General features: G+C 39.7%; 1 protein-coding gene across 1 annotated transcript in view; it reads right to left on the bottom strand.

Annotated features, from left to right (window-relative positions):
* Positions 1 to 510: 510 nt before the first annotated feature.
* The window catches only part of PDE10A (phosphodiesterase 10A), a 296,868-nt gene continuing 271,620 nt past the window's right edge, over positions 511 to 25,758 (bottom strand). Inside the window, exons 19-22 of the mRNA XM_027081576.1 lie at positions 11,618 to 11,729; positions 8,483 to 8,563; positions 5,942 to 6,030; positions 511 to 3,725 (exon numbers count right to left, since the gene is read on the bottom strand). Coding sequence (XP_026937377.1) covers positions 3,608 to 3,725; positions 5,942 to 6,030; positions 8,483 to 8,563; positions 11,618 to 11,729 — 400 coding nt within the window. The 3' untranslated portion in view covers positions 511 to 3,607. The remainder of the gene's footprint in view (positions 3,726 to 5,941; positions 6,031 to 8,482; positions 8,564 to 11,617; positions 11,730 to 25,758) is intronic.

Here is a 25,758-nt window from a genome sequence, read left to right as displayed (position 1 = left end):
ACAGCTACTGTGCTTGAATATACCAAGAAAGCAAAACTCACTGCGGGTGACTGCATAAAAGCATGCAAAAGAGAGGAAACCTACACTGAGCGGATCTAGTTCTGAATTAGCTCTGTTTCTGCTGCTGTGAGAACAAGTCACCCCGAGCAGTACCGTGATTGTCTGCACAGATGCTTTTCCATTGAAAGAAGAGTCAGGCTGGAGGACAACGGTGTGTGACAATTCAAAACCTGGTCTCTCTTCCAACATTGGTTTCTCACGTGCTTCTCAGAAATAACTAAAGCTGGGAAATGGATCACAATTCCTGCCCTAGTAAAAGGGTCATGTTTGGGCTTCCCTGGTGGCGCAGTGGTTGAGAGTCCGCCTGCCGATGCGGGGGACACGGGTTCGTGCCCCGGTCTGGGAAGATCCCACATGCCGTGGAGCGGCTGGGCCCGTGAGCCATGGCCGCTGGGCCTGCGCATCTGGAGCCTGTGCTCCGCAACAGGAGAGGCTGTGGCAGTGAGAGGCCCGCATACCGCAAAAAAAAAAAAAAAAAAAGGGTCATTTTTTAGAATTCCTTTCCACATTAATTGCATTTAAGATTTTCTATTTCATTAAATCACAACTAGTAATTAATCAGATACTTGCATTTTTTAGAATTTTATTCCGCTGCCCAAGTTCAATAGTTCACGTTGTTAGCATGCATTTCCAAGAAAATTTCTAGTTAAAAAATATATTCACTATCTCTGAATGGAATAATTGCATTTGATGATAAAACTGTATCTATTATAAATCAGCACAACCAATAAAAAATTTTGCAAATCAAATATTCTACATATACTCACAGCTGATTACCAAATTTATACTGAACAGGGAAACTTTGGCCCAATATAAAATACCACTTTAATGAGAAACTCACCAAAACTTTTGGCCATAAAAACCATCTGCCCTTTAAAGAAAAAATCTGGGGAAAAGACGAAACAGAACTCAAAAGCGTGTCTGCCAAATAAATCCGCCGAGATACAAAATACTCCTAACTGTGTGTTTTCCAAAACAGATTGTTAACTAAATATCACTGCATCTGAGGCCCTTCCATTTTAGGTAAATCTATGATTCCTAAGTCAATCTTACACATGGTAAAAGTAATAGTAACAGTTTACATTAGAATACAGTCCTTTGTTCAAACTTTGCTTCTATTATGACTATTTCACAAGAAATCAACCAACCGATAACTCCGTACACGTTTCTTTGGGAAACTACTGTTCAAAGTACAGGTCACACAATGCAATACACCTGGGTATGCCAAAATAAGATACTTTTCTCTAATAATCATGTCAGAACAGCAACCTTAAAAATGCAAACAGCCATAGCATTTCCTCCCCCGTGACTGTTGTCTGTTTCAAGAAGCAGAATTCATGCACTCTTTTAAAATCCTTTTAATGAAACAATAGTCTGCAATGATATTTCCTTTCCCCTTGCAATTCAGTCTCCAGGTTCAGTTAGATGACCTAAGTAACTTTTGGGATTAAAGTTGAATCTCATGGGTCCAGTTTCATACATTTGGCTGTAGAAAGTTTGGGTGTATGCAACTTTTTAGAATTCGGTTCTGTGAATACATTAACATGAGAAAGGACTCTTTCTAGTCAGCCCTATATCAAACCACATACATTTTCCAACATGAAAAATCACTTTTTGAAGAATGGGGCTGATTTTTACTTTTCAAAGATGTGTTTGCCTCTCTCTCCCTTTCTCTCTCTCACACATGTGTGTGTATCTACATGTGTGTACCTACATGAATGTCTATGTGTGCACAGCTACATACATCCGTGTGTGTGTGTGTGTATCTAGCCACGGTGGTATTCTCTCTCTTTTGTTATTTCATTTTACCTCGTATTGTATAATTATAATAGCAAATGGAGCTCCATGTAAGGAAGATGGCAACTTTCAGAAGCCCATAAGGAAACTGAACACACAGTGTTAATTTTAAAATAAGAACTATGTTTATGTATAGCTAACTCTGCTGCAACACAAACAAACCATATTATAGAAACACCTGATTTCATCATTTTTGCAAAAACCAAGCTCATATGAACAACAATGTGTATAGTATTGGATATGGAGAAGAATATTTTTAAAAATTTATTTTGTTGAAAGTAATATTCCAGTTTCCTGCTTCGAGGATCGCGGATAAGCCATTTGTTATGGCTCAGCCTAGCGCTTCTGAGACTCTAATTCCTTCAGGTCAGGACTTGCACAGCCTCGGAGGTTACCATGTCATTGTGCTAAAAATCTGTAAAGCATTAAATATGCACCAGAAGTGACTGGTTTATAATCCTTGTAGGAGGGGGTCCAGACTATTACTTTTGTATATTTTTTCAAAACATTTACATTGTAGAGTAATATGAGCCTACCAAAACTGATACAGGAGAGACTCTGCAGACGCAGGTGTCTCTGTAGATATCTGACCTTGAGCAGAGCAAAGAGAACAGAGATGGGCCCCGAGGCAGCTGCCGAGGGCAGAGAGCTTACGAAAGACCGTCGAGAGCGCACGAGCACGAGGGGAGTACGAACAGGAGCTGAATGTGCGGCTCGCAGTGGAGACTCCAGGAGGCTTAGATGTTATGGTTTAATTGACTTTAGGAGAAATGTATGGTTTTCTCATTAAATAATTTGTAGAACAACCCTTTCACTTGGAATGTGAGTTTAAGATTTTGCAATGACATCGAGTGAAAACATCAAAGAATCATTGTTAAAAATTCACACTTGACATCCGTAAGACTTGTCCGTTGAAGAAAAATTGTATGCCTTGCTTTTATTTTGTTCTTTATGTAAAGGGTTTAGGAAATTTGCCAAGACTACAATAAAGAAAAAAATCAAGAAAAAATATTCTCTGACATTTTTGGAATTGATACTTGGATTTCTGAGATTTAGTATGATGTATACCTGCATCTCGTCTCAAGGGGATAGAAAGTCTGCTTCCTTTAGCGTTAAATGTATTCATCTAAGCCCTGTAGTATAAGCTTACAGAACACGCTTTAAGTCCACCTAACTTCTAGTTCATGAGGCTCTGAAGAAGGATGGATTTTCCATCACTGATTGCAGAAAGGCGCTTCTTACTCTGTAACCTCCATGCCACGTGTCTGAGGCTGTCTGCTATGATTCACGCTAATTACAAGTAGGTCACACATGAACATCCACAAGAGTAACACGTAAAAGTTCCTATTTATAACCAACAACATCAAAGCAACACTGGTGTTAAAGCCAAAGTACAATATCCTAATAGTACCGTTTTAACCCTCACTGGGAAGATACAGTGGAAAAGTACCCCCTTCCGAACAATTGTCCGTTTCCATTAAGGCCTCAGCTATATTAGCCCATTAGAAAAGGCCAGTTCACAAGGAGTCACTGGGGCTGCGGATTTCTGGTCCTGGCTGATCACCGTCTGTGACGCAGTACAGAGGAGCCTGGCAGGGAGCCGTCTGCTGGATGTGTTTACTTGATGGTACCTTCTTGAAGAGGTCTGCATCCCAGTTACCAGGTGTAGGTTCCCCCCACAAAAATAAAAGGAAGAAAAGTCAAAGAAGCAAGATGAACATCTTCAGGTGGGAGGGCTCAGGGCCGGCCATCAGTCATCGATCTTCACGGGCAGCTTCTCCGAGGTCCCCTGGGCCGCCGGCGGGTTCGAGATCCACACGGCACTCTCCTCCCCTCGAATCACCTTCTCCCACTGGCTCAGGTTATTCCTGGAATAAGAGACGCAGCGACAGGGGCTGTTTCAGAAAGGATTTCTGGACTCTGTCCCAACAATCATCTGCACCATCCTGTGGCATAGCCCAGCCTGACGGCTTTTGGGTGTCGTTTTGACTCTGGTGACCTTGACTATAACCAGCTTGCAGGCTCCCAGCCCGTCCCCCGACTCGGCACCACTGCTCAGTCTCCTCAGAGGAGCCTCAACCACCAAAGCCCCGTCCCACCAGCTCGTTTCTTAGTTGCGATTCACTGGAAAGGGGACTGAGCCAACGGGTGACCACCGAGGACACGCGGGATGGGAGGAAAGGGTGGAAGGGGGCCCGGAGCCGCAAGCCACCAACGACACCTCCGGCCAGGCCTTCCCACCCCCTGGGGGGAAGCGTGTGTCCCCCCGGGCCGGTTCCATCCCCTTCACCCCACATGTGTGTCATGTATTAGAAAGGTACCATAAGTTACACCTGCTACAAACTTTTGAAAGTTCCTCGTTATGAGGTTGTATTTGTGCCCCGGTGGCCTCTAGTCTCAAACACAGCCTCACTCCCCCACCTCCTATCTTCCCGTCTCAGTATCTGCAGCTCAAGGGTTGCAGCATCTTCCTCTCCTCCGATGGTGTGAGAACTCCCGCTGCCTGACCACCACCCTGCTGGCCCGGCTAACCTCGCAGAGGCCTCCTTGACATTTCCCCACCTTGCACCTTGCTTTCTCACACGCAAAGTCAAAATCAGAAGGGAACCTTATCATTAGCAAACACAAAATTCATGCAAAGAAGACCTGCTAAGATACCTTTGGACAAAAGAAACCCCTAAAATATAACCTGAAAAATATAACTTTAGCTTTTGTCCTATGTCATCAGGTATCATTTTCCCAGAACCTGAAGAGATTTTTTTATATATTGGGAAAAAACCACCCACTAACTTTGTTGTGTTTCCTTGGATACAATGATACATGATGAATTTTTCAAGTTTTAATCGTATTGAAATGGCCTTTAAGGGATTATGCGGTTTAGCCAAGTCCACAGTAGCAAGAAGGCATGAAAACTGCTGAGACAGCTGAATAACAATCCCAGAGCTTGATAATAATAGCAAGCGTTCATTCTGCTGGTTCTAAATATTTAGCGCAAATACAGAGAATTTTTGGACAGAAAGAACTTCTGAGTAATGCCTGCATCTATTTTTTTTTTTTTTTTACAACATGCTGCTTGGATTTCAATTGATACGCTCTTTTCGCTTTGGTGGGACATACATTTTTCCAACCTGACTCCATCAAGGATGAATACTCACTCACACTCCAAACTGTCCACATGGCTGAGCCCTTAGGCAATAAGATAATATTTTCAGAAACTAGCTACTGATTAAGGTCAGTGATGGTGCAACAAAATACACTGGGATGTTCTGTTCATCTCCACAGGAGCAGAGAAGAAAGAGAATCACTTAAAAAGGAAAAAGCAGGATCTTTTAAAAATTTTCTTGCTTGTTAGTTTGTTTTCCTTAAAGAATGAGTTCATCAGATACGTTTCCACAGCAGAGAATGGGAGCACACTAAATCCTCGGATTTTGTTTACAAATATCTCGTCACATGTCTGTTCTCCTCCCCTCAACGGTGCATCCACTCCAGCCCCTCAGTGTGGTTCTGGCTGAGTGGTTAGAAAAATCGTGTTGAAACCAATTCCCCTGCAGAGAATCAACTCACACAGCCAATGTTCATCACCGTTCGCCCTCCCCAAAGGAATTTCCTTTCAAAGTAAGATGAAAATCTTAAAAAATTTCCAACGTTCTTAGCTGAGTTTAGCCCTCCAAAAAGATGATGAGAGGACACAGAGAAATCTGTTCTGATCAACTGTTGATGGCTTGCATTTCTTTTGGGAAGAAAATGAAACTTAAAGAAGATGCCATTCAAGATTCCATCTCTTCCATTCAAATGATAAACTGTGTGATTTAAACTGGGTCCCGTTCCAAACCAGCAGCCCAGAAAAGACATTATTGTCTCCTTCAAAACAGCATTGGGCGGGGACCTCTGAGTCATAAAAACGAACAAACAAAACTTGAAAACTTTTTATGAATAAATACTCTTGATGTATCCTTGTTACAAAGGCAAACACACAGCCCATTTATTGTAAACTGTAGTGAAGACACATATATACTTGGAGATAAAATCCTATACATTCTTATCTTTTAAAAAATAGCATCCCAGGTTGAACTACTGTGCATACCTGCAGGCTTTCAGGAGAGGCTCTGTGGGCGGGAGGATCTGGGTGAGAGTGGTGTAGCAGGGAATGGCCACGGCATTGTAGAATCCAAGCTGCCTCAGTGCAAAAATCACGGACAAGAAACACAACTGCACGTTAGCAATTCTAGTAGCGCTATATTCCTCAAGTGAATTTTCTACTTCTCAAGCCTACCTAAAAAACGAAATGTTCTGGTTTTGCTAAGTAATCTTTGGCTCAAGGAACACTACTGCAGATTACGGTTAAAAATTCATTGAAATACATTCACAAAGTAAAACAAAAAAATTTAAAACATAAAAAGAAGTTAATCTAAAACCCAAGTACGATATTCAATGGGATTCTCTTTATAGATCAGTTATAATTCAGGTCCTATTTTTATCTCTGGTCAAATTGAGTACTTTAAGTGTTAAGCATTTCAAAGTCAAATCTGCTATTCCTCTACACGGGTGACTCGTCACCAACTTAACACTCAGGCATCACCCACTGCTGGGTGTCTCATTTGTTACTCTTAGCTTTGGTACCTCACTGGGTTTACTGAAATTTTCTTCATCTCCTCCCTCCCTTTTTTTGACCTACGACAAATCTCACTGACTTTATCATAGCCCTCTCAGGTAACAGCTCTCTCAATATGTCGGAATTTAAAGTTTTTAATCTGTGATACTTTTAAAAATATATTAAAGATTTTATTAGGAATTATTCTGGGCCATTGTGCACATAAGTGATGAGGGCCCCAACTGGCCTTTGAAGGCCACATGGAAAAGAGCTGCTGGATGATTAACCAGACAACACAGACCGTCTGGCTACAAATAACTGCCCTAACGGTTGACAACATGTACAAGATAAAACTGGCTCCTTAGATAAAGTGACCGGCAAACCATGGCTTACCAGTTTCTTAACTGAATTTCGGTGAGACACACCAGGGAATATAGAAGAGTCAAATACACTTGGTTCCTTTCTGCTTTCTCCTGGTGTAAAGTCTATCATCAGAGTCATCTTGCTAGAATAAATGCATTCCCATTTTTAACTTTACAGTTCATGCACAGACTTTCTTATGTCAATATTTAGCAGATGCCATGGTGCAGAAGGTCTCGAGAGAGAGACTAATTATTGGGAAGGAGAGTCTTTTATTTTTATGGCAAAGAATCATTTCATAGTAATCTCAAGTCAGAAGCAATATATTTGGTAAAATACTAGCTGATCACAGAAATGTTGTATTTAAAATTCTCTAATACTATAAATGCATCTGGGATTTTGGCAGAAACATACTACTCTTAATGAAGTAACATGAGAACAAAGTTCATTCCCTGGCGACATCTTCAGTTCTCTTACGCACCCTATTGGGATGAGTGCTCAACTATTTACAAGGAAAAGCTAACGTCATCAACTCCCTATCTTATCCATATAACAAGATAAATTCCAAACGAATTAACAAATTAAATATAAAGTGATGAAATAAAAAAAATAACTGAAGAAAATATAGGCAAATGTTTATATAATCTCAGGGTGGGACAGGACTTTTACAACGTGACATGAAAAGCAGGCACAAGACAGGAAAGGATAATCACTGTGATTACCTACACGGGAAAGTTCCACAAACAATGTTAAAATAAAACTAAACTGCAACATGCGTGGTAGGTATGTCAGTACACAGTCAGCAGAGACGGAAAGTGGGCCTCCTGCTAGAAGAACTGGTTAAGGATACGAACAAGTAAACTGCTCCCCAGAGGCAATGATGGCGAGAAAATCACGCCACCTCTTGCTGGGCTGTGCCCTCCAAGAGCTGTGGACAAGCTTAAACTTTTGTATTAAGAGTTAATAACATAAGTTTAAATAAATAAAGTAGGAAAATTTGAGAACTTATCCAAAACCTTCATCTTGTGAATTTTCTGAAATGTTTTCTAAACTGAATTTTATATTATTTGTCCATAACTAACATCCTTATTATGATGTTAGAAGATTGAGAGTTTAAAAGGACCACAATAAAAGGAATATATCACACCACACACGCACACATGCAAAACTAACAAGGTACAAGAGCTCTCGAAACATAAAAAATTAACATAAATTATGCAGTAAGACCTGAAAAGAGAACAATTAGTGCCAGTTTATGGTAAGACAAAACTCAAAATGTACTAAAATATATGCATTATTTGTTAGGAAAAGTGGACCTAATCAAAATCTATAATGTTATTCTCCAAAAAATATCTTTGTACATTTGATGACAAAATATTTTCTGCTTGTTAAAAATATCAACAATTCAAATTCATCCATCCCCTCTATTTCAAGTAAGAAAAGAAAGCCCGCAACTGACTGCAATTTCATCCGTAGAAGAGGTGATGATGACAAGGCTAGCTGAGAATCCTTTAAATGCAACTAGGATTTCCCATTCGTGGTCTTACTATCCTCCAAGTCCGTCTAAATGGAGATTTCAGGTGGTTCCAGGTCCTATAAGACTGCACATGCTTTTTATTCATATCCGCTGTTATGGCCACTGTAAACGATTGGACTTTACAACACAATTCATACCTGGCCTTGTGGGACTTCGTCCTTCTTGTCTCTGTCCATCATGGGAATAGGCTGTATTCCCAGCTTCTTCATTTCATCACCCTGGGAGAAACAGGGGAAAACGAGGCTCTCTCAATTTTATAAACTGCTATAAAACTTTGGTACTAATGAGTGGTTCCCTTTTTTCATTAATTCTCTTCAAAATGAATAATGTTGCTGCTTAATGACCCAAACAAATGTCAGAATAATAAAAAATGTAATGTATTATTGCAGGGTTTTATCCTGATATTCCTCTCCTGTACTGAATTACCAGAAACCTAGCCATCTCTTCTGGTTTCATTTTGTAGAAGTTAGTGAAAGTTAGTAATAAGAGGAGATAAATGTGTGAGGTGGAACACAAGAACAAAATGTGAGATAACCGCAAGGTCTTTAACTCACTTCTTCAGATGATTTTTCACATGCAATGCGCCGGGTGAAGCTAGGCTTTAAAGAGGAACATTGATACATCAATAATAAACAATAGTCTACTAAAACATGTCAGTAAAGATACAGTATAACTGGCTAGACATCAGCATAGAGGTTAAAAATTATAGATGTTTATTAAAGATGTACGATATCGCAGGCTCTGGGCTAGGTAACTTGTACTATTATTTCACTTAATCTTCATGAAATACTATGAGTTAGATATTATTATCCCCGTTTTATAGATTTTAAAAATTATCTTACTGTTTTTATTTATTTTTTAAGGTTAAAGATTGTTAAAATTTTTCCTGAATACCTCACACTCTTCCCTCACATTTCTTAATTATTTTATTTTAATTATGCTTGTTTTCAGAAATCCAAAGCACAGAACAACTAAAACCACCCTGAATGTGCTAAGATAAGGTCTAGAGACAAATTACTATAACCCTTGTTAAGAATGTTTGTGTGCAGGACAAAGACACTTGCCTTGACTACTAAAGGCACTTGAAGTATAGAGTTTGCTCTGGTGTTGTTGCTTTAAATATGAACAGCAGTGGTTCTCAAGCTTTTTTTCTTTTATGTCCTAAGTGAATGAAAATAACTAGGCCCCTTGCTCAAGGATTTCACAAGCCCAACATATAAAAAGATTTAAAATAAGCAGTGATTTGAATATGTACCCGAATAAGGATTGATGCTGACGAGGAAAACAACGGGACACCATGGACCGTGTGTGCAGGAGCACAGGGGTGTCTGGGGCTCAGGGGTGAGGGGCTGCAGGGGTGAGGGAGGGAGCCCCAGGCAGATGAAACTGCACAGCACGGTCAGGGACCCAGAGGACAGAGGGGCTGAAATGTGGGAGAGTTTGGAGAGGCAGAGGGCTTGCTGCATCGAGCGTGTGATTTTCATCTTTATCATATCAGTGTGGAGAGACGGAAGACGGGAGGTGTGGTACTGACATAAACAGAATTAAAGTCGTCCTGAACCGGCAAGCGTGGTCACCGAAGCACAGAGATGAGTCAGAGAACTGGCCTGAGGGCTCAGTCTCAGCACTAAGGCAAGGATTTCATCTCAAGCAACATGACACCAGAGACTATACTCTTAATCACTGCTACACTGATTTTAAAAGATAAAGGCAAGGAACCCAGTTAGATGTTGCAGTAACCCAGGCGGGATCTGGTGAAGCTCTGAAGAAGTGGGAGAGAGTGCGGGGCTGAGGTGAGAAGCGTGGACTTTATGAACGTCTAGGAGATCAACTGGCAAGACTGGGTGATTACGTTTCTGTTTCCACCCCGGGAGCTCCCTGCAGACGTCATCTATGAGGATACTGGCAGCTAATCGCTCCCTGTGGACTGTTTAACCAACGGGGAATAGAAAGGGAAAAAGTCTACACGTCTCTCACATTTCGATTCGTATTTTAGAATACAGATATAGTTGTTATGGTATGAAGTATGTCACAGTTAAATAAATAAAAGTATTTGCAAAACAATAAGCTAGCTTCAGACAAGTTTTCTTATGTGGTGTTTATAGAATTAATTCTAGGTTACTACTTTTAGACACACATGCAAATTAAGTTGACTGTGATAATAAAGTCAAACATTACAGCTCAGACATGTACATCTAAAAACAATCTTTCTGAGTCTGATAGTAACTAGATTTTGACACACACACAATAAAATAAAGAAAAAAAAAACCATGCAAGAGGATGCCTACACAATGCATGCATTGTGTATTTGAGAAATAACACCATGAGTATATTCAGCTCGAGGCCCGTGGTCTTCACCCAACAAAAATTCTCTGGCTTTACAATTATAAGACAGATCAACATTATAGACTATTTCTACTAATCGTTAGCTGAACGATTTACTGTTTTTTACTTTTTACATCCACTCTTCTACATGGATGAGATTTATGGTCTGAACCATCACCTACCGAACTTTTTGTCCTCCAAATTTACTTTTACTTCTTCAGAACAAATGAGGTGTACAAATACTTTACAGTTTTTTTCCATAATCTTTGAACATGCAGGGACCTAAGTATTTGTGGATTCATTTGAATAAGAGAATTATATTCTACTTAACTCATGGCAAATCAAGGAGTAAACACATGTTTCTGATAATTTGGATAATTCAGTCTAGAAAAGGTGTTCATGAAAGTAATTCACATGGTTGTTTCACATGTCAGGAATTCATGGATTGACATCCCACATATTCTACAGAACTCATAATTTCAGCTGAATTGACCATTTGGTACATTTACATCATCTCAGTTTCTACGGTACAACGTGATTAGTCTCTCAAATTTCTAGCTGTAGGCACATACAGCCCGTGATATCGTGGGTCCCTCTTAGTACGTTTTCCAGTGGCTGCCATAAAGGAGATGGCCTAATACAGTTTATTGGATGGATGACAAAAGATTGGCTATTAAATAAGGAAAACTGTTGCACTACTGTTCAGGGCATCAGTTCCTGAACTATTTCAGTGGAGATCAGAGAGTTTACACACATATTCAAGTCAGATGTAACAGAATGACTGTTCTTACTTCATACCTGTATAAATGTTAAACAATAGTTTTTTAAGTAAACATAAACATGAGCAACTAAGATACTGTGACTAAGTTATCCTTATATTTAATTTCTTCCCAATTGTTTCTCATTTCTTGAGATTATCTATGTTCATATAAAAATCAAGGACGTACCTCAGCCCAGAATTCTGCGTATATATCATTTGCCGTCAATTTTGTTACTGGCCACAGCTTTGTCACAGAACAAAGATCACAGGCAGTCATCATCAAGCCAATGACACGGTCTCTAGAACACAATAATATAAAACTGGTCACTGCAGCATTTGCAAACTTATAAGAACAACTGGAAAGACTTCTGTATTTTCAGGAGTGAGTGAGGCCTAAAGTGGGCATCGCTTCATGACGGGGGAACGATAGCGTTACAGAGCAGATACAGCTAACAGGCAAGAAAATAAAGAATGAAAAGAACAGTGTAGCTTTAATTGTAAGAACATCAGTCACTCTGTCCCTAGTTCCATGAAGAGTATATCGTGTGTTCCTGCTGCCTGGTTGTTACTGTTGAAATAAAATATTATGTGGGCGTGGCCCTGACGCCATCTAAATCCCCTGCTGTAGTTTACTGCCACAAACCAGATTTTGACTTCTGTGGAATTCCGGAAATTTAGAGTGAGAAGAAACCGTGAAGAAAAAAGTCCCAATCCTTTCATTTTATATAAGGAAAATCTGAGGTGCAAATAAATGAAATGATTTCTTCAAGGTATAACTGGCTCAAGACAAGGCCAGAGTAGATGCAGATTCCCAGAATTCTCTCCCATCTCCCCACCTGCAGAGAAATGGGATGTCTCCAAACACTTTACAAGCTCCAACTTTCCAACTGAAAGGAGTTTTCTTTTCAATTGCTTTGCACTCACAACTATGTGTTCTAGGTCTGATTTTTTATTCTAACTATGGTTTGGCTTAATATTTCCTCTTGGAGAAAGATAAAGATTGCTTAAAAGAATTCAAACAGACATATCCCCTATAATTTTAACGCATCTGGTCTAGTGACATGAGGTCACCCTAAATGAAGTCTACACTTAACGGTGGCACTAAGTACAAGTTATTAAGAGCTTTTAATATTACTGACATTAACTTTTACAGAGCAAATTACATAATAATAAAAGGAAAATTATCGAGAAAGACACAAAACCACATAACAAGTGAGAAGGTGTCATAATTCCAGCTCCTACCTAAATTCTAATGCGTCTGAGGACTCCACTGCTACTCAAGGCCGCCTTATTTCCTGGAGGTGCACAGACAATCCCCATCTGTGGGCACAGTACTCCCTGGGTCCTGAGCCTGCCCACCAGCCCACAGCCTAGTAAGAGCATCTGTCTGTCGCGTGGGCAGAGTCTCTGATTCAGTGGTGTTCCCTAAAGCAGGTTCCTTTGATGCCAATCACTCTTAAGGTTCTTTCATTTCCCATCAGCCAATTTCGTTTAGCGCGTTAGCCTAATTAAATGGTATCTTCTACAACTTTACTTTTCATTAAGGACACATGTCAAAAGGGTATCATGTCTCTAACAGGGAAGCCTAGATAACTTTAAAAACATCAATGAGACTTACATGTACCCATCCTGTGACCCCAAAACAGATGCCATGTGAAGATGCAAATCCCTTAAAATGATCAGGAAACCCCAGGGTTTCTTGATGAGGTAGTTTCCTAAGCACTTTGTGGTTTAAAAGAAGAATATTTATTTCTGGATTTGGGCTTCTAAAGCAACAAGTATATTATCTGTTTGCTCAACAGATAAATTCATTTAAACAGAAATAGAACATGAAAAAAAACCTATTATTTTGTTAACAAATAATTATTTCATGAGATAGAAATAATTCAGTCTCATTCAATCTACATTCACACAAAAAAATCAGCATTTATTTCTTTTGGCTAAATATTGTAATAAGCTTTATCTCAAAAAAGATTTCTTATCTCATAAATCTGTGAATAAATGTTAATAGAACTGGGCACTGGAAAGCATGTGAAGCCAGCTTTCTCACTGGATATGATTCTGTGGCAGCATTGCTACTACTAGGGTTGAAAAGTTTATAATCTAGTTACCCTTTAGATTTCGCTATCAAAATTACTTAGACAAAACAATTTAAGAGTATTTTACTGTGAACCAAACAAGTAAAAAATAAGACAGATAAGAAAATTTGTACTAAATGCCTTTAGTAAATAAAAATTACTCATTTTTTACTCTCCATGACAAATCAGCTAGATGGTCATGGTTTTCCGGAAATATTAACCTGAATTGGAATTGTTTTATTTCTTTCTCTGAGTGGAATATAGACCTAATGGTATAGAGACCGAATTCATAATGCATTCCAATAACCAACTGTGAAAGGGATGGAGTTTACGCCAACTGTGCTCTTGGTATGATCTTGCAAAGTCCCCTGACTAAGAGCACCGCAGTAAGAGCACAACACAACGCCTCTATCACAGATGGTTCCTACGGGGGTAATTTCTGGGGGGGGGGGGGGTTGACTACATTCATTTATTCCAAAAAGTTTTGAATGCCTGTATGTATCAGGCACAGCGAAAATAATAAACAAAATACGCACTGCTCTTGTAGAACTAATGTTCCAACGGGGAGAAGTAAACAATAAGATAAAGATTTTCGCTCAACAAGTCTATATAAAAAATGTTTTAGGGGACTTCCCTGGTGGTGCAGGGAAGATAAGACTCCACGCTCCCAATACAGCGGGCCCGGGTTTGATCCCTGGTCAGGGAACTAGATTCCACATGCATGCCGCAACTAAGAGTTCACATGCCGCATCTAAGGAGCCCATGTGCCGCAACTAAGGCCCAGTGCAAACAGACAAACAAATAAATAAATAAGTATTTTAAGAGAGGCAAAAATAAGAAGATGAGAGAGAGAGTCCAGTAGAGGCGGCAGTGTGCATACAAGTCCTAACATGGGAATAGGTGAGGTGTGCTGGAGGAACAGTGAGAAAGCCAGTCTGGCAGAAACGCAGGAGCGAGGAGGTGCCAGGCTGTTGCTAAGTCTCCAGACAAGACAGGACCAAGTCTGACGGTGAGATGCTGGCAGCTGGGAGTAGAAGAGCGACATGACACACTTTAAAAAAGATCCCTCAGCTCTGCCCAGAGGAGGATGAACTAGCATTGTAGGGGGAGGGAGGTTGCTGAGAGGCCGTTTAGGAGAACACACAGCAGTCCAGATGCGCAAGGACGGCAGCTTGAATTGAGGTGACAGTAGTGGAGACAAAGAATGTAGGAGGGTTCTAGTCATTAGAGGCAGAGCCAAGTTGAAATACGTTAACATCCACAGGAGTTACAATAAGAGACATCTCTCTCCCTGTCTTTCCCCCCAGCATCATCCCAGACCGGGTAGAGCAACTTAAAACACAGGACCTGTCACAGGTGAGCAGAGGTTCCGACCTGAAAGTGAGCGTCTCTCGCCAGTGCGTACGTCCACCTTCCCAGTGCCAGCCTATTTTAAAATTCTCTTCCCACATCCCACGATCACAGAATCACTGAACTTTACGAAAAGGAGAGAAAAGAAACCACACAGCCTGCAGGATTTCAGGTGAGTTACTGGTGGCCAAAATGGAAGCCCCAGCTCTCCCCCACTGCCCCCTCATCCCATGCCACAGACTCTGTAAAGTTAGTTAGCCGAGGATACGATGTCCTATTGGAAAAGAAGTAGAAACACGCAGATGAAACATATAAGCAACTTTATAAAAGTTTCAGGTAGCACTGTGAAGAGAAACAAAGAATGAATTCTCATACGATTATTATTACAATTACTCACTGTGTGAATAACGAATTCAAAAAGACTGAAAGGCTGGCTGGATTTCCACAGTGAGCTGGAAATGTAATACTCAGTACCTCTGATTCTCTACCCTCACTGTTTACTAGGCTCTGACCTCATTGCAGCCTCCCACATACCAACTAAGTCTTTAAGTGGGAGAAAAATTTAGAAACATAGTCCAGTTGTAAAACACAGTAACTTTAATACCTACTTCAATACAAGGTTATATCAGCCAGGATCCTGACCTGAAACAGATGACACACCCAGGAGAATTGGAGGATTGACTGAAGGGACTATTCACATGGCCTGGAGGGAAACCAAGGAATAGTAAGGCACTGAGGGCCAGTGATAGCGGGCAGGTTCCCACCCTGGGCCTGGAGGGACGAAGGACAGCTAGCAAGGGCCTGAGGTCTTGCCCCCAGACGCGGGGACCCACAAGGAAGAAGCGAGGGGAATGAACACACCAACTCTTCTCTCCTCCTGCCCTCTGATCTCTGGTCAATCCCACCCGTGGCTGAATCCAGATGGAAGCTGGAGGGAGGGCAAGGGAGCTGAGTGACTTGCCCCTGGGGGTCAAAGTGGAAGACAAGCTTAGTGGATCTGGGGGCCAAAAGGAGGCCGCCCAGCACATGGGAGTAGCCCAGAGGGGGAGCTAAAAAGCTGTTGTTCACACGGAAAAATACATTTGAAATTTGAACCATTTAAGTATTAAATTGCACAGAAATAGAAAAATGAATTTAAAGCCAACATTTCTACTAATCTAAGAAAATCTGTGCCATTAGGCTTTGGGGACCCAGCACAAGATTGTCACCAAAACAACAGAAAAAAAAAAGAAAATAAATGCACGTCCTGCTTATCTTAGAGTGTGCATATAGAAAGAGCTGATCAAAGACCAAACTTCTATCAGGAGGCGTCTTAATTGTAACTGTTAGAGCAGGTCAGTAAAGTGGCAACAAGTGCTTAAATAAAAAGGAAACCATAAACAAGACCAAAGACAACCCGCATAACGGGAGAAAATATGTGCAAATGAAGCAACTGACAAAGGATCAACCTCCAAGATTTACAAGCAGCTCATGTAGCTCAATAACAAAAAAACAAACAACCCAATCCAAAAATGGGCAGAAGACCTAAATAGACATTTCTCCAAAGAAGATATACAGACTGCCAACAAACACACGAAAGAATGTTCAACTTCATTCATCATTAGAGAAATGCAAATCAAAACTACAATGAGATATCATCTCACACCAGTCAGAATGGCCATCATCAAAAAATCTAGAAACAATAAATGCTGGAGAGGGTGTGGAGAAAAGGGAACCCTCTTGCACTGTTGGTGGGAATGTAAATTGATACAGCCACTATGGAGAACAGTATGGAGGTTCCTTAAAAAACTAAAAATAGAACTACCATATGACCCAGCAATCCCACTACTGGGCATATACCCTGAGAAAACCATAATTCAAAAAGAGTCATGTACCACAATGTTCATTGCAGCTCTATTTACAATAGCCCGGGGATGGAAACAACCTAAGTGTCCATCATCGGATGAATGGATAAAGAAGACGTGGCACATATATACAGTGGAATATTACTCAGCCATAAAAAGAAACGAAATTGAACTATTTGTAATGAGGTGGATAGACCTAGAGTCTGTCATACAGAGTAAAGTAAGTCAGAAAGAGAAAGACAAATACCGTATGCTAACACATATATATGGAATTTAAGAAAAAATAATGTCATGAAGAACCTAGGGGTAAGACAGGAATAAAGACACAGACCTACTGGAGAACGGACTTGAGGATATGGGGAGGGGGAAGGGTGAGCTGTGACAGGGCGAGAGAGAGGCATGGACATATATACACTACCAAACCTAAGGTAGATAGCTAGTGGGAAGCAGCCGCGTGGCACAGGGAGATCAGCTCGGTGCTTTGTGACCACCTGGAGAGGTGGGATAGGGAGGGTGGGAGGGAGGGAGATGCAAGAGGGAAGAGATATGGGAACATATGTATATGTATAGCTGATTCACTTTGTTATAAAGCAGAAACTAACACACCACTGTAAAGCAATTATACTCCAATAAAGATGTAAAAAAAAAAAAAAAAAAGCAAGTGCTTGGGGGTATACAAGTGGATGTTTTCCTTAGAAACTGTCATCCAGCCTTATTTTAATCCCTTTATTTTAAAATTAGGTCATACATAGCATGGGAAAAGAGACTAGGTTAAATCCGTTTTCCCTTAAATTATCATTTTAATGATCTTTTTTCTTGTTTTAAAACTTATCCTCAAGGACTTTTAAATCACTGTACTGACTTAAATCATGTCTATAAGAACTACTGTACTTCTCTCATAATATGACCTATTTTGTTCATTTATTAGACATTGAACTGGACTAAGGATGTTGTAGATTCTGAGAATATTATTTGAACAGGTGCAGAACCAAAATCATAGGTAAGATTTCAGAATCTTACTGCTTCCAAAGACACAAACAATAACTCTTTAATATAAACATCAGCATGATATAGTGATGATCTCACTCAGTAAACTTTAAGTTCTCAATTCTTATTTTTGTGGGACCCTGTGTTGCTTTTTGAAAAACACCATTAAGAAGAGAGAAAACGAAATTATCTGTCAATGCAGAATCGGTCTTGAGCAAATGTGTCTCACAGAGGGATTTGCCGTTATTAAAAACTTATTCTAACTTAAAATTTCTTTGCCTAACAGAATGCTTGTGTTAGTCCCAGAGTTGTTGACTCTGACCTCCTAACACGGGCAACTCTGTATTACTTTAAATCGAGTGAAGACATCAGTGATTTCACGCTAGAAAGTAGTTTCCCTACATTCAAGTTCTTCGGCTGAAACATAAAACACACACCTAGCAGAACGAGGCCCTCGTACATTTACTACTGCAGGTAAAGACACATCACTGGTGTCACGTTGACAAAATGCTACAGGAAACTGCATTACGGTCTAAGAATAAAGGAAACCACACGAACAAAGTACAGAGCAGTAGCCGTGTGAAAGTGCACATCTTTTCTAGCTCTGTGTCTGAATTGTTTAAAGAATTGGTCAGGTGTTTAACGTACCCTTTCTTTGATGTGCACCTAAATCTAAATTAAGGAAAGACTTCGGAAGAATGGTGGCAAAGGAATGTCTTTGAAGGGTACAAATATTCCCTGAGATTAAGAGAATAAGCATTTTCATTCATATATTTCCGAAAGCTTTTAAGGATAAAATTCTGCACTTAGTCGATTTTTAAAATACATGTTTGAGGAAGGCAATTCCAACATGAAATACATGGAAATAAAAATTATAAAAGCTACTACTAACTCATATATTTGTCATTTAACATTTAAAAGGATACTTTAACTTGATTTCATAACTTAAAAAACATTTGATCTTTTATAATGTTTGTTAAGTGGTCCTTAGGTAAGACTGTATGTTTTCCTCCATTAAGAAAGATGCTGTAATTCAAGAATAGTGCTCTGATTGCTATGGATGTTCTCTTCAGTTTTTGTCAAAAGGGGACAGCTAGCTGTTTCAGGGAAAAACTAAGCTACCCTTTGCCTTGAGTCCAGAGCTGGTTTCCGAATGTGACATTCATTTTAGTTGTGGTTAACTGTGGTTTGACTGTGGTTAGGGAAAGAGTATTGAAGGACATTTTCAGTGAAGGAATAAATTAGTTTACAATTTCTGTTTCTCTTTTTGGTGCACTTTATTTCTCCTCCTCTCCATCTTTTATGTCACTAGCAAGTCCCCTTTTATAAATTAGATTTAAACTGATCTAATAATTCATTTCTGGGGCCCTAAAATCACTTGGCAGGCTCTGTTATTTAAAAAGTTTAAAGAACATACTCATTACTAAATGTGAGATATTTGTGAAAATAAAACTGTATGTATGTCTAATATAAAAGTGAGTCACTCAACTGATTTTGAAAGACACATGGCGATGACTTTCATACATATCTGGTCTCTGGTTGCTTCATTTTCAAAATAGAAAATAAGAAAATTACCTAATATTTTCAAGCACAGTTGTGGCTACAATGTCAAGTTCATACAAGACATAATAGTCAATGATAAGGGAATGTCAAGTTAAGGGGGAGAGGGATAAATTAGGAATTTGGGGTTAACATATATACACTACTATATATAAAATAATCAACAAGGACTTACTGTATAGCACGGGGAGCTATACTCAGTATAATACTCTGTAATAAGCTATATGAGAAAAAGAATCTGAAAAAGAATGGATATGTGTATATGTCTAACTGAATCACTTTGCTGCACACCTGAAACTAGCAAAACATTGTAAATCAACTATACTCCAATATAAAGTAAAAATTTAATTTAAAATAGTCATAATAGTAAATGTCAAGGGCAGGTGGCAAGGACCAGTGGTAAGGACAAAAGGTAGGGAAGAAGTGTCAGAATATTAGGACTCCCAGCAATGATGAAGAGATCATGTGACATTCAGCTCCAGACCGAGTGGAACAAAGACTGAGAGAGCCATAAAATGAGAGAATGATCTGTGTAAAGTCCAGCTGACCCAAAAGTAAGAGACCAATAAGAGGCCAACACGCCAAGGACGAGGGAGCAGAAAATCACAAAGAGCTTGGGTTCCTGAAAGCATCACTGGGCAGCTGAACTTAAGCCAGCAACTACCTATCTTCAGACTCTTTACAATAGGATAAAAAATAAAACCTTATATTTTGAGACACTAGTCATTAGGATCTATCTTTTGTAAACTAAATGCCTTCCTAACTGATAAAACACTTAATGCACATGCGGCCGTCTGGCTTCATTCAGAATACACTATATCTTTTGATATAAAATGATTATCTGTCATGCTCTAGAGAATACTTGTGGAAAAAAAACCCAGAGAGTTGAGATATCTGACATGATACTGTCCTTTTTCAGAAAGGACTGGATGCCAGGAAGGGCAGATTTCCAGCTTCATCAGGACATGTAAAATATTGGTAAATTACCAGGACGCAAAATGCTACTGAAGATATAATAAGAATATAAGATCACATTATGAAACCTACACTCTTCATTTTTTGTCATCTTGGATTATTTGTTTGCTCGACCAATACTGAACCCTCCTACATGCTCAGCGGCATCACAGTTACCCGTAGCTCCGGGCCCAACAAGTGGACAAAAGCCTGGAATGTAATTACTTCCATCACGTGACATTCTGTCCTCTGATTATGCTCAACAGGACATTATGCCATGATAATTTATGTCTGAGACAAGAGAGTTTTGAGAGTGAAAGTGAGCACTAATATTAATTATATCAGGACAACAGGTATTAATTGAGAATGAGCCAGACCAACTAGGGAGTCTGGTCACCCTGATTTTAACACAAAAATATCACAAAATAAATAAAGATAATATCAGTACTTTGAGAATTGTTATGAAAAATATTAATCTTAAATATTAATTTTTACCAAATAATTGGTAGGGAAGAAAAAATATCCATCTAAACATTTTTAGGCTTAACATGGATATGCACATGTAACTAAATAAAACGCTCTTGTAAGTACTGTTAACCTCTCTGCTTATGGTTTAGAAATACAGTGATTCTTAATTTAAATAAAGGCTGCACTTCTCTAGATATTAGGTTACTTCACTCTTGGCCAAAGTCTGCCATTGATGTCCTCAGACCAATGGTAGCATCTTTTGTGTTTTAGCATTAATTCCAGGTATAAAGGGAGAGGCCATGTCTGTCATTTATTAACTATGTATTGGAGCAATTACAATTACTGTCTCTAACAATTTTCTTCTAAGAAATATAATCATATATTAAACTACAAAAAGTCGAATACCAGATAAATAATTAATTAAAGGTATAAAACAAACTAAACTAAGTTGGATATTCACGTAAGAGGAGAAGAACATCAGTGGGCTGAAGTAAACGCCTGCACCAGAAAGTGCTGCTGGAACAGGGTCCCGAAAGAGAACAAGAATTCACAATCAAAGAAGGGTACCACACTGTTAAGCAAAGATAGACAGTAAAATAACATAATAAACTTTATTCAAAAGTATATTTCCAGCTTATAGACTGCACATTAACTAACAGATAGAAAACAGCTTTGGAGAAGCATCCTTTTCAAACCATATGCAGAGAACCCCCGGCCACCGTGAATGTGGACCAGCCAGCCCTGGAGGCACCTGCTCCGTGAATGCACCAGCAGAGTCAGGAAAGAGATCCCTTGCCACGTTTCTTTCGAGCAGAAATTGCTAGAGCAAGAAAACAAGGAGCTAGATGTAAAAACTAGCCTAATTTGGAGACGATATCTGTCCACTTCGTACAGTGCTCAGTGGAGCTATTTCCGCAAACTGCAGCTCTCACTGGAGAAACAGCTGTCAAGTTATAGACGATGCCATGTACAGAACATTTGGAGCGAACCTGTGTCTATGACAGAGGTGGTGGAATACGTACCCTAGTCACAGGGGAAATGATGTCTGTGTTAACTCAAGTGTAGTAAAGGTTCTAGAAAATAGAAAGCAGAAGATAAACATTTCCCACAGCGAGGGCAGCCCTGAGCCTTTGTAAAATGCCCCCGTGGCTGAACTCCATGTCTACCATTTCCTAGGACAACACAGAATGGCTCAAATTACGCAATTTCTTACATACATCATTATGGAATCCTCACAAGAAAATCTATGAAAGGCCAACAAAACCGTGTCAAATGCATGAATACTGAATTCACTAATAATACTAAAATAGATTAAAAGCTGCTCAGTACCATGCAGAATTCTGTGAACTGCTTCTATGAGCTCATCAACTCCTAATCACCTCACAGAAATGAGATTTGCTCTCATTTGGTGAATTAAGGACCATTCTATCTAATTTTTTTTAAAGATTTCATTTAAAGGCCTACTGATATAATTGACATACTCTACCTTGTTTAAGAACAAAACACTTGAAACAAAAGTGTATCATATTTTATCACAGAATCATACTTCTACATTGTACATTTTTGTTGCTCATACTTTAACTTAGGTGTAACTTACATGGAATTAAATGCATGAATTTGAAAGATATAGTTCAATGAGTATGAAAATGTATACAGTCCAACCACCAGACCAGTGATGACAGGGAACATTTTCATGACCCAGACACTCCTTCTGCCCTTTCCCGTTCAATATCCCTTATCCAACACCAACACCTGCCAGCCTGAATGCTACCGCAATCACTAACACTATTGATTTGTTTGGCCTATTCTAGAATTTGGTAAAAATGTTTTCATAGAGTAGGCACTGTTTTGTTCAACATAATGACTGTGTGATTTCTTCATGATGTTGCATGAATCTGTAGTTTCTAATTTCTTTTATTGCTGAACAGTACAGTATTCCACTGAGTAAGTGCCAGAAACTCTCTCTCCATTCACTGTTGTTGGACCTTTGGGCTGCTTCTGGTTTAGATATATTATGAATAATGCTGCCGTGAATATCTGCGTCCAAGCCTTTGTGCGAAAGGCAGGAAAAAAGTGGAAGACAAAATTGGGAACAAAGAACAAGTGCGAAGGATAGAAAACAGTAACAGGTATGGCAGATATTAATGCAACTATATCAAAAATCACTTTAAATGTCAATGATCTAAATACACCAATTAAAAGAGATTATCAGAGTGGATCAGAAAATAAGGCCTGAATATTTGTTGTTTATAAGAAACACGCTTTAACTATAAACACACATATAGACTAAAAGTAAATGGGTGGAGAATGATATACCAGGCTAACATTATTCACAAGAAAATGGAAGCAGCCAGATTAATTTCAGACAGAACAGACTTCAGAACAAGGATAGGTATCCGCAATAAAGAGGAACATCTCATAAGAATAAAGGGATCGATTCTCCAGGAAGGTATAATTGTCCTCAACCTGTATTCCCCTAGCGACAGAGCATCAAAATAGGTGAGGCAAAAACTGATCAAAGTTCAAGGAAAAGTATATCAGTTCCACTACTATAGTTGCAGACTTCAACACACCTCTATGAGAACTGGATAGGTCCAGCAGGCAGACAATCAGGACATATTTGAATCCAATAATTTCATCAATGATACAACTGACATCTGTAGGTTGCTTCATCCAGCAACAGCAGAAGACACATTCTTGCCAAACTCAAATGGAACATTCACCAAGACAGACCATGTTCCAGACCATAAAATACACTTTTTAACAAACTTAAAAGAACAGAAATCATACAATGTATGCTCTTAGATAACAATGAAATTAACTAGATATCAATAACAGAAAAATAGCTGGAAAACCCTCAAATACTTAGAGATTAAAAAACACTTCTGAATAACACACGGGTCATAGAAGAAACAAGAGAAATTTTAAAATATTTGTAACTAAACATAAATGAGGACACAGCTTAACAAAATCTGTGGGATGTAGTGAAAGCAGTGTTTAGAAGGAAATTTACAGCATTAAATGCATATAAGAGAAAAGAAGAAAGATGTAAAATTAAAAATCTAAGTTTCCACTTCAGGAAACTAGAAAAAGAAGAACACGATAAATCCAAATATGCGGACGAAAAGAAACGGTAAGAATTAGAGCAGAAATCAATGACATTGAAAGCAGCAAATCAACAGAGAAAATAAACCAAACTAAAAGCTGGCTCTTTGAAAAGACCCATAAAAGCAATAAGCCTGTTGCCAGTCTAACTAAGGAAAAAAGAGAATACAAATTACTAATATCAGAAATGAAAAAGGGGACGTCACTACAGATCTCACGGACATTCAAAGGATAATTAAGGAGTACTATAAACAACTCTACACCCACAACTTTGGTCACCTAGATAATATGAATCAATTTCTTAAAGGATGCAATCTTCCAAAACTTACACAAGAAGAAATAGACAATCCAAACAGGTCTGTATCTATTTAAGAAATTTAGCCAATAATTAATAACCTTCCAAAACAGAAATCACCAGGCCCAGATGGGTTCAGACAGCATATCCTACCAAACAAACTGAACTCACCCTGCTCCGATGGCTTGGGTGTTAGTTCACGGCAGCTGCGACTGCAAACAGAATCAAATCATGCAGGTTGTGATTCCGGGTAATGCTGCAGTGGAAGAGCTCAACTGCTCTTCAGTACGGTCATTATGACTCTCTCAACTTCCCTTCTCCATGAGACCTCGCGTTAGTCAGGGCTGGGGAATCTCACTCCACCCGTTCATCCCCAGAAGCAGAAAGTGGGATCCCTGGTGTTTCTCTTCCTGGCAGTGAACCCAGCCCTTCCCGCAGGACTGTGACAGCTGATGAGGGTTAGAACATCAGGGAGGCCAGGACCAGGCAGGGGTGAGGCAGGAGTCTCCTTACCCACTTACTCCCCACCCAGGGCGGGAGATGAGTGTCTGGGGTCGGAGGGATTGTGGGCCGGGGTGAGGAAGCAGTGGGGATGGGGGTGACAGTGAAGCCAAACAGGCGCACAGCGGGGGCCACTCCACCCCCAGGAAGCCCCGTGAAGTCTCTAGGCCTGGCCAGGCTCGTGCCTTCCCAAACTCAAGACTATTTGCTCCCAGGGTCAGTTGGGCTCTTTTGATTGCAGAAGACAAAAACTCACTTAAGCTTCTGTATTAGTTTGCTAGGGTTGCCGTAACAAAGTACCACAAACTGGGTGGCTTAAATGACAGAAATTTATTGTCTCACGGTTTTAGAGGCCAGAAGTCCAAATCAAGGTGTTGGCAGGGTTGGTTCCTTCTGAGGGCCATGAGGGAAGGATCTGTTCCAGGCTCCTCTTGTTGGCTGGCAGATGGCCATCTTCTCCCTGTGTCTTCACATGGTCTCCCCACTGACACATCTCTGTCCAAATTTCTTCCAAGGATATCAGTCATGTTGGGTTACGGCCCACCCACGTGGCCTCATTCTACCTTAATCACCTCTATAAAGGCCCTATCTCCAAATACTGTCGCATTCTGGGAACCTGGACTTCAACATACGAATCTGTGGGGTGACACAATTCATCCCATAAGAGTTTTCTAGAACACAAGTTTATTTTAATGTGTTGTAGAGTTATTTAGTTGACGCATCCACCTCCCTGTTAGACTGGAAGGACCAGGACAGCAGGGCCAGGGGATGTCTGGCTCTTTGCTGCACACCCAGCACTCGCCCTAGGCTTGGCACTGAAAGGTACCGAATCTGTAGCTGTGGAATTGGGTGTCTCCCTTGGTGTCTCTGCTCCCTTCTCCCGTTACTTACTGGCCGATCCCTCAAGAGCCTCCGACACAACACGCTCACATGTCAGACAGTACACTTCACATACTGTATTTCACTTGACAGCATCTGTACTAACATACTTAATCTCCTTTAAAGTAAGTCAAATTTTTCTTAAATAAATTGAAAAGGAAATTTTTTCATGTAATTTCTACTTGGATTATTTGTCTTATTATTGAGTTGTAAGAGTTATATAAGACTGCTATCAAACACAAATATTGAGAATATTTTCTCACATTCTGTGGCTTGTCTTTTCATTTCCTTAAAAGCTGTTTTGAAA

The sequence above is a fragment of the Aethalodelphis obliquidens genome, unplaced genomic scaffold (genome assembly GCF_003676395.1).
Source record: "Aethalodelphis obliquidens isolate GAN/ISIS:26980383/991018 unplaced genomic scaffold, ASM367639v1 scaffold3, whole genome shotgun sequence".
NCBI classification, from domain to species: Eukaryota; Metazoa; Chordata; class Mammalia; order Artiodactyla; family Delphinidae; genus Aethalodelphis; species Aethalodelphis obliquidens.
This window is presented reverse-complemented; position numbering and strand designations above follow the sequence as displayed.